This window comes from Chrysochloris asiatica, unplaced genomic scaffold (genome assembly GCF_000296735.1).
Source record: "Chrysochloris asiatica unplaced genomic scaffold, ChrAsi1.0 scaffold00087, whole genome shotgun sequence".
Classification (NCBI taxonomy): domain Eukaryota; kingdom Metazoa; phylum Chordata; class Mammalia; order Afrosoricida; family Chrysochloridae; genus Chrysochloris; species Chrysochloris asiatica.
Window position 1 is genome coordinate 1,577,115 of NW_006408605.1, and position 14,704 is coordinate 1,591,818.

The 14,704-nt window shown below is 48.8% G+C and overlaps 1 protein-coding gene across 4 annotated transcripts in view; it reads right to left on the reverse strand.

Moving 5' to 3' along the window:
* Positions 1–2,033: 2,033 nt before the first annotated feature.
* Positions 2,034–14,704, reverse strand: part of LOC102833287 (core histone macro-H2A.1-like) — a 75,111-nt gene continuing 62,440 nt past the window's right edge. For 3 of the 4 annotated variants that reach the window (XM_006866088.1, XM_006866089.1, XM_006866087.1), the window contains exons 6-8: positions 14,297–14,386; positions 9,764–9,938; positions 2,034–2,847 (exon numbers count right to left, since the gene is read on the reverse strand). In XM_006866088.1, coding sequence (XP_006866150.1) covers positions 2,682–2,847; positions 9,764–9,938; positions 14,297–14,386 — 431 coding nt within the window. In that variant the 3' untranslated portion in view covers positions 2,034–2,681. The remainder of the gene's footprint in view (positions 2,848–9,763; positions 9,939–14,296; positions 14,387–14,704) is intronic. The other variant, XM_006866090.1, reaches the window with a different exon arrangement.

Below are 14,704 nucleotides of genomic sequence, written 5' to 3' on the forward strand. Positions count from 1 at the left end.
ATACATTTAGAAGAAATTTGAAAGTAGTCCTCTATCTTGTTTGAGTTAGAAGTAGCTGCCGTCTTGGTGAAAAGGAGATGGAACGCATGATGGTTTGTTGCTGTTAACTTCAGCTGAGTCAGTTCCAACTCAGAGACCCTACATAGGGTTTCTGAGAGCAGCTGGTGGGTTTGAACTGCCGACCTACTGTTAGCAGTCCAGTGCTTATCTTACTGCCATACTAGGACTCCAGGATGGTTTAGTACTATCTATTTGTACTACTATTTCTAAATACTTACTGATGAAGATCAAAGATCACAGTCTACAATATAGGTTGTACCTCAATGTAAAAAAAAGCAAAATCCTTACCACCACACCAAAAAAATCACATTATGGTTAAATGGAGAAAAGTTTGAAGTTGTCAAAAAACTTTTGTTCAGATTAACCATCAACATTCATGGAAGCACCAATGAAGAAATTCAAATGACGTGTTGCATTAGGCAAATCTGTTGCACAAGACCTCTTAAAGTCTTCAAGATAAAAAATGTCAGCTTGAGGACTAAGGTGCACCTGACCCAATCCAACCTATGGTTTTTCCAATAACATCATATGCATGTGGAAGTTGGAGAATGAATAAAGAAGACTATATCAGAATTGATACATTGAATTATGGTTTTGGAAGAGAATATTAAAAGTATCCTGGACTTCCAGAAGAACAAACAAAATTTATGTTAGAAGTGCAGCTAGATGTTCCTTAGAATCCAGGATGAAAAGACTTAAATCTCTCATATTTGGGGCATATTATCAGGAGGGATCAGTCCCTGGAGAAAAGCATTGTGCTTGGTAAAGTGAAGGGTCAGTGAAAAAGTGGGAGACCCCCAATGAGATGGGTTGGCTCAGTGGCAGCAGCAATGGGCTCAAGCGTAACGATGATTGTGAAGATGGTGCAAAAACCCTTCTGTTGTGCACAGGATCGCTGTGTGTTGGAACTGAGTCGACAGTACCTAACAACATTTCTATTACATTAGGAATCTTGGTGTGGCGCTGTGGGTTAATATGTCAGACTCCAAAGCCATTTGAACTGCAAGGTTGGTGGTTCAAGCTTACCAGCTGCTCTTCGGCAACCCTATATGGGGTCGTTATGGGTCAGAAATGACTCGACAGCACTTAACAACAACAGGTACCATTTGGAAAGGGAAAATGATCTTTTACACTCATCTATGATAAGGAGTCCTGTTGTGGCACTATAGTATGAAGCACTAGACTGATGACCACCAGCTTTCACTCAGAGACTGTATACAAGGTCACTGTAAGTTGGAACCAATGGAGTACAACAACATGATAATCAGGGTACTGCTATTTTTTCCTAGTTAATCTGCTTTAGAAGTAGGTCTTTTTCTTCTTAAACAGATGTAAACAGTCTTCTGTATATTTTAGGTAAATTTAGATGAAGGCAAGAGTGCCCTTTGAATGGAAAGGTATCTGTTTTGCTAATGTATTGGGAAGTGCTGATCCATCTGGGACCTTTCTATACAGCCTACATCCCTAGACACTGTCGCTGTGAGAAGGCATATAAAAGTTGGCAGTGCATCCTGAGGGTCTGGTTGGTGGCAGGATGCCCTTGGGAAGCTCCTGGCACCGCTCTTTTCTGCCCAACAGAGCCCCAGCGGAAGCCTCGAGGCCTCTTCAGCTCCATCCGGCAGGTATTCCAGGAGTCCCCTGGTCCAGTTATGAGCCATCAAGGCTGTCAGGCAGGGTGTGGAGGGCAGAGCCGGGTGCAGTCTGAAGACTCTGCAGCTTGTCACCCGCGTGGCTCTGGGCACGCCCACTTCCTCACTGTGAAGTGGGATGAACACTCTTTCTTGCCCAAGTGCTGTCAGGACAGATGGACTTAACTCCTTCAAACCACTAAGGGGCTGAGGATGGCACCATCCAGCCAGGATGCAGCTGTAACTGTGGTGCCCCCTGGGTGTGGGCAGGCTGCCCTAGCCATGGCCCCCACCCCCAGAAGTGGGGCTCACAGGCACAATAACGGGAAACTCAGCCGTCACAGCAACAGTTTCACGTTTTACTAAATCAATCACACAAATTCCAAATTGCAAATATAATCAAACACAACAAGTTTCTGTTCAGCCTTTTAAATCTTTCATTTTCCAATCCGTCACTGAGACGATCAGTAAACAACAATGAAAAAAACTAGGTCTCTTGCAAATTCATGATTTTTCTTTTCTTCTGGAGGAAAACGAAACCCAAACCAAAGGAACATTATAGTAAAGAGAATGCCACTGGGCGTACAATCAAGCACCACAAACACGGTTACCAAAGGGGGCTTCCTGGATTCTGCCACATGGGAGAGACAGCTTGTCCCACTGCTCGGCGCCAATCAGAGTGTCATTAAAATAAAACTAGAAAATCTCCTAGGTTACACTAAAGTCAGACACGGGCTGCAGCACAGTGCTTAACAACAGTAATGCCAACTATCAGTGCTAAACGGAAAAACATCTTAGAAGGTCAAAAACAATTAAACTGAAAACCAAAACCTTATTTTCCCTAGATGAGCAAAACTGAAAATGAAAGGGTTCCCGCCTCCCAGTAGGAGTGAAGGGATCTTTTTTTTTTTTTTTTTTTTTTCTTTTCTTGCTTTCAAATTGGAGGTGGGGGGACACGGCGGGCAGCGTGGGCTGGGTCTGCAGTTCCTCGGCCTAGTTGGCGTCCAGCTTGGCCATTTCCTGCACATAGATGCCTATACTCTCACTGTCGAAAAGCACAAAATACACGGTTTTGATTGAAGAGGCCATTGTCGACACGAAGTAATTGGAGATGGCCTTCAGAATCAGCTGAGCTGCCGTCTGCTTTGGAAAACCGTTCCTGCAGGAGAGAACACAAGTTCAGCATCTCGGGGGACACAGGGCTGTGGGACCCACCTGTCGGCATGGGCACACACACACCCTTCCAGGTGCTGTGTGACAAAGCTGCATTGGGCCCTGAGGCATGAGAAAACCCCATCCCTGCCAGGCACAGGCCGAGATGAATGGGCAGAAACTGAGCAGAGGGAGAACGTGCCTCAGGCCATTTTCTGAAAGGACATGTGTGCTGCGCGGTCTGTTCTGTCCGTGGAGTTCCACAAGGGCAGCACTAGCTCCCACATTTCCCTCCAGTGCAAGCTCCAAGGGGACTTACCCCAGGAGGGGTTTCTAAGCATGAAAATGTAGGAACACACCAGCTGAACCACCAAGGCTGGGGGGACTCTGGGCCAAGTGGTCTCTTCATCTCAAGGGTCCAGGCTAAAATGATCAGCGTTTATCTACGTTTCCATGTGGAGTTATTGCCACATGGGGCTCAGAATGGAAGAACCTGAAACCAGGACAGGAAAATGGGTACTCTTTGGTCCACGGGGCGTGTGTGCGGCCAGGTGACCCAAGGGGAGAGTGGCTGTCAGCGTGGCGGCTTGTCTGTTTGGTGGGTATAAGCAGGGCTCTGGAGTAAACTTTCTTAGCCCATTTCCCACTTCAGAGTACTGACTGCAGTGAGGGGTTTTACGGACTGGCTTTTAAGGGAATTTTTTTGTCCACTCAGCAGATCCACTCTGGGAGCCATCAGTCAGTGAGGCGCTGGCCCACCCCACAGCAGACCGGGCGCCTGCTGCTGGAAGAAGTTTGCAGACACCTCAGGTATGGGGTCTCTCCCCTCTCTCCCCTCTCGCCTGTGGGTTCTGAACCATGCCCAGGGACAGCCACCCTTCCTCTTGTCAGAGCTCAGAGCATTTCAAAGCCACTTCTAATCAAGCATGGCTTCATCCAGCTTGAAGATGAGCCCTTAGTTAACTTCTGGATACTTCATAAATGGAGGTCATTTTCAGAGGGCCAAGGGGGGGGGGGTCCCCACAGGCCACACCACCCAGACTGTGCGGACGAGCCAGCACGTGGTTAGTGGGGTGCGCCGGGGTCAGGGTTCTTTCACACACTCCTCCTTAGTCACATAGGAAACCTGCCTAGCAGGTGGTGCACAGACACCCTCGATGAGGAAGGTGGTTCAGAGGCTGAGCAAACACCTCCAGAGATGTTCTGAGCAGAGATTCCAGTGCATTCCACATACACATCCATGTTCTCGGATCTGAAAGCTCAGCCTGGGGATAAACTCTTCTCATCACCTTGACTGTTTCTCCAGGTGAGGTGAGCATTGGGATAGGTAATTCAGAACAAGGCACACCTTGGGAACTGCTGAAGGTATAAACTCGGCCTTCTGTTCTCGAGGGGAGTGCATGCAGACAAGTCTCGTGGGGAGCCTGTGGGGTATGTGGGATGGCAGGACTGCCCTCCCTCCACCTGGGACTGCTCCTGAGAGGAGGCACCAGGGTCACTGGAATAAGGGCCCATTTTAAGTGTCTCACAAAGACGAATGTTTATTTTCCTGCTGTAAAGGCAGCTGCTGCCAGCACGACTGGTCAGATGACAGGGACCCCATCAGTTTCCTCCCTGGTGAGGAAAGTCAGGGAGGAGGCACCGTGGGGCTGTCAGTGGCTGTGACAGGACGAGGTGCAGCCCACAGGTGAAGTGGCCTGCTCTTGGGCCACAGGAGCTTCACAGGGGCAGATGGACCGGGCAGAGATGTCTGGGGGCCAAACCTGAAGGGGGCTAAGAGGGGCTGTGAAGCCCAAGGCCAAGTCCCTCCATGAAGGTAGCCTCCTGGCTTGTCTGCCTCATACCTGCACAGGTGAGCTGGGCTGAGGGGGGAGGGCTGTGGGACTTCCCTGAGCTGTCTCTTGTGTGGTCTGATGGCCAAAGTGCCATCCCCCGCCTGAGCTGGCCTGAGTGCAGGGCTGCTTCAGTTGCCCTAGTTACCCCAGTTCCTCTTCATGTCTCCAATACTCACAGGTGACAGGCTGCTGTGGGGTGGTGCAGGGCAGACCCACAGCCTTTTTGCCCTTGCTGACGGAGGCCCCTAATGTGTGCCCATCCCCCCTGCTTGTGCCCGCTCCTAAAGCTCTCAGCTCCTCCATCCAGGTCTCACAAAAGATGATTTGTGACTTTCAAGAAGGCAATGTTCTTTTCTGTTTCTCTGCCTCACCAGCTTCAGACACTAGCCCGCAGCAGAATCACAGGGGCTTGTCAAACAGAAGACTTTTAGCTCAGCCCCAACTCTGGTCCAGTCGCCTAGGGACCACACTTTGAGAATCACTGCAATTACTTTATCATCTGATCTCCCAGAGGGAGTCTAATGGTTAAGAATCTGCAAGTGTGATGAAAGATAGGGCTCATAGGACTCAGACTTCAGTGCCTGCACCTCCACACTGTGGTTGGCTCCGACTCACGGCGTCCTGACGTAGAAGAGAATGAAGCGGTGTCTGGGCCCATGCCATCTTTACGGTCTTGGTGTGGGTGCTGTGTTACTCCACTTCCTGGAGGAATTTCCTGCTTTTTGTTGGTTTAGAGACAAGCCTCACCCAATGAAGTGTCCAAAGTCAGTCAAAGAGTTGCCATCCATACTTCTAAGGAACATTCTGGTTGTATTTGTTTTAGGACAGACTTGTTCTTTCTATTGGCAGTTCACGGTTAATACTCAGTATTCTTTGTGAAATACATTTGCAAACATGAATCCTTTTCCTGCCTTTCTCATTATCCAATTTTCCCATGAATATGAGGCGATTGAAAAGATGCAGCAAGCGAACTCACACCTGCATCCCTAGTAGAGCGCGTGCCTGACCTTGTCCTGCAGGGTAGCTGCTGGGTTTGTTTCCAGGAAGACCTCTTGATGACAAGCCCACCCGCTTTCCCAGGCAGCCACAGCCCAGAGAAGAAGCCAGGCCATGGGGTCAGGGCTGCTCTGGACAACGCAGACTACCAAGGAGGAGCAGCAGAGGCAATGGAGTTCCTCAAGGTCTCAGGTGGGGACACAAAATGTTTTCTATTCTCCAAGTTAAAAATGTAACCGAATGGAATGGATGAGCAAGTGGCCTCCCATGAGTTGTTTAAGCATGTTTAAACACAGAGTCCTGAGCCTCAGGGCAGGGCAGCTGGGCCGACACAGTCACCTAGATGTCTCTCCCCCTCTAGCCCCAGTGGCTAAGAGCTGGCCTTGTCTTGTTTCTTCACCCTGTGCAATGTGGCAGTCAGAGTACTGCTTACACAGGGACGCTGGGAATGCTGAACAAGATGAGCACATTAAGCCCTAGCACATGCACAGCACATCCTCAGTCAGTACTTTGTTGTTGTTGTTAGCTGCTGTCAAGTCAGTACCCGTTCACAGTGTGCGCATACACAGCAGATTGTAACAGGGCACTGCCCTGTGCCAGCTTCCTAACCATTGCTATGCTTGGGCCTATTGTGGCATACACTGTGTCAATCCATCTCAGTGAGGGTCACCCTCTTTTTCACTGACCCGCCACTTTTCCAAGCATGATGTCCTTCTCCAAGGACCAGTGCTTCCTGATAACATGGGACTCACTGAATACTCCTAAGTGGTAGCAAGGGAAAAAACAAACTGGCTTTATTTCAAGGCTCATAAATCTAAGGAGAGTTCAATCAAAACTCCAAACTAGCTATTCCCTGTGTACTGCCCCTCCTGAGGGAGGGGGGGGTCACCCCTAATGTCAAACAGAGATGAAGGAGCAGGATATCAAGAAGTACTGAGGACAGGGTATCCAGGTGCCCGAGGTGGTTTCCCGTGGCCGGGTTACACCTCAGCGTGCTTTAAGATGCACCGGGGTCAGCAGGCGAAGGGAGTAGGTAAGCAGCGCCACCACACAGGTGGGCTCAGCACTCTGGTACAGGTGCCACAGATGTTGGGCCTAGGCGAGCAGAAAGTGATCCCGCGGCTCTTCCCCAACAGGTTTATACTGATAATATCGTCTTAATTCCATTTTATGCCGGAGACACTGGATGCCACAAACAAGCCACTTTATTTCCCTCCTAAAGCTGCAATGATTTCCTGGTCAGCTCTGGCGTCATCCCATTCTTGACTCATAAAAGAGACGGCAGCTGTTCACAGGGCTCTGTGGACGGTGTCTGCCTGACAGATGTTGGGGCCTGGGCGGCTGTGCACATGTGTGCCTTTGGCATTCCGCCCTCTTAAAAGCTCGCAATTTATTATTTTTTAAAACTTTTGACTCCGTGAAAAATGTAAATAAGTTTGTAATAACAGATGCTCTTTTATGGGCATTACTTTTATGCTTCAATTAAAAATCTCCCAATAGCCATGTGAAAGAGCGCGAAATTATGACCGCCAATAAAAACTCCGATTGCCCCTCTCTTCGGAAGCACCTTTCATCAGAGCAGATCAAAGTGCATCCTCTGAAGCACTAATTAACTGAGCCTCATAACCATTTGAGGAAGGGCAGTCCCCCCAGCCTCGCTCCAAGGGCAGTCCACACAGTCTCAGTGGCTGATAAGGAAGACCAGGGACTGAGAGGTTGATTTATTTCCTGAAGGTCACACAGCACAGTGGCAAAAGAGATCTTTTGTGGGAGGGATGGAATAGTAGTAGGGCTGGAGCAGCAGGAAGTATGACCACTTAAGCTCTGATCCAAAATCACTCTGTGAGAAAACCATATTGAATCCATTCTGGGACTGGGCCCTGATGTCTCTTGTACGTCTCTGTAATTTCAGAGACATTCACTTTGCAGGGGGAGTTTGCTGACTACCCACGAAGTCAGCTTGTCTTTGGACCTGCTCTTGGAGTCAACTGAAAAGGCTTTTGTATGCTCTCTCTCTGTAAGCGTGAGCTCTGTGCGGTGGTTAAGGGCTCAGCTGCTATCTGACCCATCGATGATTCAAACCCACCAGCCACTCTGCAGGAGAAAGACACGGCAGGTTGCTCCAAGTAAAGATTTACAGCTTTGGAAATCCTATGGGGACAGTTCCACCTTGTCTTGCGGGGTGGCTTTGAGTTGAATCAACTCAACAACAAGGGATTATCTCCATGAGCAAAAATTTTTTCAATACACATTTAAATACTGTTGACTTTTAAAATGATGTTCAACATCTGCTTTTGGCAAAAAGAGAACAGAAAGGAAAAGTATAATAACTGAAAATCCAGACGGCAGTCCAAAACAGCACGTGTGTGATGGGGGCATTGGTCCACTTTCTGCTGGGTGAGTCAGGCTGTCCTTTACTTGGGCAGTGAAGTTGGACTTGGAGAATGCAGAGCAGAGCCTGTGTGCGTGCAGACAGGCACGAGCGTGTGGAAGGAACACATGCTACTGCTGCAAAGGCGGCTTTACATGTGTCCTGCTCAGAGTCTCCCCCACACTGTGGGGTGCACTTGGTGTGGTACCCCAGCTTCTCTTGGCCAGTAGTCTGGAGGAGATAGCCTGCTCTGAAAAGGCAGAAGTCTGAGGGCACCCCAAAGAGCCCTGGCCCAGGAGGTCCACAGCAGCCAGGCCCAGGAAGAGAGAGCTGAGCTTGCCTATAGTTCCCTAGACAGCACTACATTGCCAGGGAGTGCTCGAACTGCTGACCTGGATGGTGGTGATGGAGGTACCAGAGACCTTTTCTTAGAGTCAGGTCCTCTGGTGAGTCTGGGCAGTCATGGGAGCCCTGCTTGGCCCACAGATCCCTGGGAGAGGGGGGCAAGGTGCCCAGTCTAATGATGCTGGAGGAAACGGTCCAGTGCTGGGGAAGGGGGTTGCAGATTAGCAGGCTTGCCTGAGATGAGAAGAGCAAAAGCCACTCCATCTTCCTTGCGGGTTTGAAGGGAAGTGCTTCACCCAGAGGAAGAGTGTAGCTAGCTGACAGTGGCTGGGCCCTGTCATAGGAAGCTGGTGCCGGGACAGTCAGTCTGCCAGAAATGCTCACTGTTGCCGCACAGCCCTTGTCTGTCTTGTGTCCTGGCAGCGACTGAGAACGTTCACAATCTGAGATGGGTACAGCGGCAGGTATGGCTTCTGAAACAAATCACCTGCCCCGGGGGGGGGGGGGGGGGGCGAGGGCAGTCCCGCTCAGATCTGAGAGACTAACAGCTGTGGCCTTGGAAAGCATTTCTCTGGGTATGAGTGCCCAGTCCAGAGCCAGAGTCTTCCTGAAACCTGCAACTGAAGACCCTGGGATGGAACGGGTGAGGGGCCACAACCTCAGAGGACCAGCTGGTACCTTGAGGGTATCTAGACCAAGATGGGAGTTCTAGACTGATCACCTTCTCGGAACAATGATGCAAAGGAGGTTAAGATGCTGTGATACAGAATGGAGGGCTGGGCTCAGAGTGGGGCTCATTTATGCATGATTGCTCTGCTGGTGAGTGGCCAGGCCAGGCTGCCGATGCTGTTCTGATGGGCAGGGAACTGGTAGACTATTTACCGGTCATTTGGGCATGTGCGGTCAGGTAGTTGGGGTGACTGCAGCTGCTACTGAGTCCCATCTGCCCCATCAGCTGTTACGGGGCTCATTCTCCTGGTGGTGGCCCTCTGGTTGTATACCTGCCTTAGGCCTCTAAGACCCTCTGCAGTTAGCTCAGGGATGGGAGGTACAGGAAGGCTCAGTCCTCTTTCATTATCACATAACTGCTTTGTCAACTCCACCAGGTCCTTAAAGTAGGCCATCAGCAATAGGACATCTCATTGTGTTGAGATGAAGGGTGCATAGGAATGAAAAGGCAATGGGTCTCAGGTCTCAGGACACATCCCTCACCACCGTTTAATGTTTGCATTTGTCCTACTTCATGGTTTGGTCCACTTAACTGAGGCATGAGCACTAAGGCAGCCTTGGAACTTCCTGCCTGCAGTCAGAGATCCACGATTACAGGACGAATACAAGGAGAACTGGCTACACCCGAGACTGATGTGGGGCCTTACCTGCCGCTGCCAATGGATGGAAATGCAATGGATTTCAGCTTCTTATCATCTGCCAGGGCCAAGCAGTTCTTCACTGTCTTTTCCAAAAGCTCCTCACACTTGTCCGCACCCCACACAGGACTGTTACAGTGAATTACAAACTTGGCGGGCAGGCCATGGCCAGCACTGACAGCAGCTGGAGAGGATGAGACAGGAACAGTAAGTTCTATTCCTCTGCAAGGTAAACGGGTACAAGAGGTCAAACAGCTACCGGCACTTTCCTAACCTGCTTACGGCCTGTGTCCAAGCTGTGCTGTGACCCCGATATGACATGAGCTCTGGGGCTGGGACTGCTCATCTTTTAATCTTCTCACTTCAGGGACAGCCAAGCCTATAGCCACCCTTGGAAAGTTGGCACTTATGATGCCTCACCACCAGGAATTTTAGTCAGGATTATAGAAAGACCTCTCTTCCCTCAGAAAGCAAGGTGGATGCTTCCAGAAGACAGTGTGTTGAATGTGTCCAAACGCTTGCATCTTTGAATGAATTGCCTTTGGGGGTGGGGGGTTGGGGGGGGGGTGCCAGTCCCCCTTACCTCAGGTGGATTCACACATCTACAAACCTCGCTAACACAATTCAGGGTAAGCAGTAGCCCCTTTAGTGGGGGCTGAGCATGATGACCAGCATCTCTGCAGCATCAGCTGTGTGACTGACTGACATTGGTGAGTTTTGACAGAATCTGATGGCTGTTCTCTTGTGATGACAATGGTCTCTTTTCCTGGGAGAAAAGCCACTTTCAGCCTTTTCTCACGGTCACTCTCTTGTCAGAACTAAAGATACAGGACGAGGCCTGCATCTTTACACACCAGGGAACGGCAGGCATCAGCCCAGTGTCTCCTGGAACAGGCTTCAGGGATCGTTGTGCTCTAGGAACTCTGCAAAGAGGCCCAGAGGGTCAAGGGGAGAGGAGGTGTGGCAGCTACAGGGGCACCGGATGCTACTGTGACAGGAAAACACCCAAACTGTGTTTGTTTGCTTGTTTTTTGATCGAGTGATACTTCCTAAAGCATTTTGTGAGGCTTACTCATCAGCGTTTCCCAAGGGCACAGGCTGTTAGGTCATCCCTTAGGAGGAACTGGACAAAGAGCGGCTCGCTGGGGGATGCTGTGCTACGAGCTGCAGGGTGTGAGTCTGAGAACTCTGGACCATGGTGCAGATCTATAGATATTCGAGTGATGTCTGTTCATAGAAGAGTCACTGCTAAACAATGCATGGAAAAGGACTGAAAGCTAACGTGTGAACAGAGGCTGTTTTTTTGTTGTTTTTTTAAATTTGAGCAATGGCATAGGGATGTATGTTGTGTCTTCTTTATAATTAAATTTTTCTAGGTATTTTCTAAAATAGCTCTTAAAGGCAGAAAAGAAATGTACTGTTAAAGCCAACAAAAAAATATCTTAAGCCAGGCGAAATCTGCTGGGTTTGTGTAACGCTCTGGCCCAGAGTTACCAGTTGAGCATCGTGGGCCCCTGTCGTTAGACCAACAGGACAAGGCTTCCCTGGGCTTGAATTGAGCAGCTCTAATGGGTTGGATAACCAAAAGGGAAGAACACGGCCAGCATTTCTCAAGCTGGGGGAACTAAAGAAAAAATTCAAGCCTCAACTTTTGATATTGAAAGATTCTCTGGGCAAATTATTGAATGATGCAGAGGGCATCAAGAGAAGATGGAAGGAATACACAGTCATTGTACCAAAAGGAAATGGTTAATGTTCAACCATTTCAAGAGATACCATATGAACAAGAGCCAATGATACTCAGGGAGGAAGTCCAAAATGCATTGAAAGAATTGGCAAAGAACAAGGCACCAGGAATTGATGGAATAAAAATGGAAATCTTTCAAGAAAGTGAGGCGGCACAGGAGGCACTCACTTATCTCTGCCAAGAAATTTGGAAGACAACTATCTGGCCAACTGATTGGAAGAGATCCATATTTGTGCCCATTCCAAAGAGAGGTGACTCAACGGAATGTGGAAATCATCAGACAATTTCTTTGATATCTCAAGCGAGTAAAGTTTTGCTCAAGGTAATACAGAAACGGCTACAATCATACATTGACAGAGAACTTCCAGAGGTTCAAGCTGGATTCAGAAGAGGCCGTGGAATGAGAGATATCATTGCAGATGTCTGATGGATCTTGGCTGAAAGCAGAGAATATCAGAAGGATGTTTACCTATGTTTTACTGACTATGTGAAGGCTTTCGATTGTGTGGATCATGACAAGCTACGGACAACATTGAGAAGTGTAAGTATTCCAGAACACTTAATTGTACTTCTGAGAAATCTGTACCTGGACCAAGAGGCAGTTGTTCGAACAGAGCATGGGAACACTGAATGTTTTAAAATTGGGAAAGGTGTTTGACAGGGTTGTGTTCTTTCACCATTCTTGTTCAATATGTATGCTGAGCAAATAATACGAGAAGCTGGGTTCTATGAAGGAAAACGTGGCGTCAGGATTGGAGGAAGACTTATTAATAACCTGAGATATGCAGATGATACAACCCTGCTTGCTGAAAGTGAAGAGGACTTAAAATATTTACTGATGAAGATCAAAGAGCACAGCCTTATGTATGGATTACAATTCAATGTAAAGAAAACAAAAATCCTCACCACTGGACCAATAAACAGCATTCTTATCAATGGAGAAGAGATTGATTGTCAAGGACTTCATTCTTCTTGGATCAACTGTCAACACTCGTGGAAGCAGCAGTCAAGAGATCAGATGACGTATTGCATTGGGCAAATCTGCTGCACAGGAACTTTTTAAAGTATTGAAGAGCAGAGATGTCAGCTTGAGGACTAAGGTGCGCCTGACCCAAGCCATGGTATTTTCAATAACCTCATATGGATGCGAAAGCTGGACAGTGAATAAGGAAGATCGCAGAAGAATTGATGCCTTTGAGTTGTGGTGTTGGAGGAGAATACTGAAAGTGCCGTGGACTGCCAAAAGAACCAATAGATCTGTTTTGGAAGAAGTGCAACCAGAGTGCTCCTTGGAGGCCAAGATGGCTAGGCTTCGTCTCTCATACTTTGGACACACTGTCCGGAGAGAACAGTCGCTGGAGAAGGATGTCATGCTGGGTAAGGTGGAGGGTCAGAGAAAAAGAAGAAGACCCCCAACGAGATAGATCAGCCAGGTGGCATCAATGATGGCATCAAGTGTGGCGGTGGTAGTGAGGTTGGCCCAGGATCGGGCATTGTTTCGTTCTGCTGTGCATGGGGTCGCTATGAGTCGGTTCCGACTCGATGGCACCTGACAACAATGGGAAAGGAGCAAGGACTGGCACAAGCAAGTGCTGGGAAGGGGCCATGGAAAGGCCAGGAGCCTCGGGCTGTGTATTTAATGCTCCGGTAGCCTCCCTGGCATTTTTGTGATTCTGGTGGCTCTGGACGAAGGACTTTATAATTAGTGGCTCTCTATCTCCAACATGCCAGGCCCCTTGCAGGCATAGCAGAACTAGGATAGAAGAGGTCCAACCCCTAGATGAGCCAAGAGAATGCTATCCTCCTCTCCTACTAGGCTTGTGAGGAGCCCCAGATGGGGAATGTGGTCACTGGGGGAAGAGTGGCAAGGCCGGGTGCCCTCTGTTCAGTCCATCCCTGGGCCCTGAGAGAGGGCTTGTGTTATGTAAGAAAGACTGATGTCCACATTTAATTAGGATTCATTCTTTAAACTGAAACAGGATTTAAAAGACAGAACGGTCACTGGAAATGTTCCAGTAAGACAAGAAAACTGAAGTCCACAGGGAAGATGGGACCTTAGCCCACTGCTCCGAACTCCTAGGCCTCAGGAGCTCCCCTGCCTTGCAGGTCCCACTGACCACCTAAGATCCCCAAATTCAGACCTGCATCAGTGAGGGGAAAATACCTGTCTCCAGTTCTTAGCATCAGATTCCAAGTCAGACTTTTTTTCCCCACCTCATATCAAGAGATGAGAAATGTGTATTTCTACGTTTCCAATTAGAAACAGCTGAATGAAATTACTAATCTGCATCTTTTACACCCCCTCTATGCTATCACTCTCACACTGTGCTCAGCTCTTTTACTTGTCACATCTGGCTCCTGGAATTCCTTAAAATTTAAGGTCTAGACACCAAACATTTAGGAGGCATTGTTAAGTAATTTCAAAAGAAAAAGGAGAGGTGATTTTCCCAAGCCTTCTGTTCCCCCGACAGTTTGCGTGTCAGTCTGGGTAGTAAGGCTAACAGGCATCCCTGTGGCTCCATCTTGAAGATACAGCTGACTTGCTGCTCGCATGATTTTTAAGCGATCTCATACAATAGTTTCCCTGATACTGCAAGTTGTTGGTGCTGTTGTTAAGTGTCATTGAATTGGTTCCAACTCACAGTGACCCTGTCTCGGGTTTCCGAGGAGTGGCTGGTAGGTTTGAACCGCTGACCTTGCAGTTAGTAGTACAGTGCTGATCCTACAGCACCACACCAGGACCCCACTACTGTAAGAGTCTCACCCAGATACGCACAGCCGCTTCCCCGCCTCACCTCCAGCGACTTCCAAGGGCCCGTTCTTTTTCCGGAGTTCCAGAACAGCCTCCACAAACTCTTTGCCACCTTTCTTCTCCAGCGTGTTTCCTAGACAAGGAAAGGGCTAGATCAGACAGCCAGCCCTGTGTCTCTGGGCACACATAGACACTTTATAGCATGTCAGGTGACTACATACTTCAAATGATCTGACTAGCCTAACCTTCATAAGGCTGCAAAACAGGAACTAAACCTTGGCTGAGTCAGGAAAGTGAAATTTTGAGGGGATGTACTGTCATCGGCCAGTCACCACTCAGTGGCATTTCTGCCTCGCCTCACTGTCTCTGCTGCCCCCCATCTGGGTGCAACTCAGGGAGATCCTGGGTGCGCCATAGGCACGAGGGAGACAGGAGACATCTGCTCTTTTTG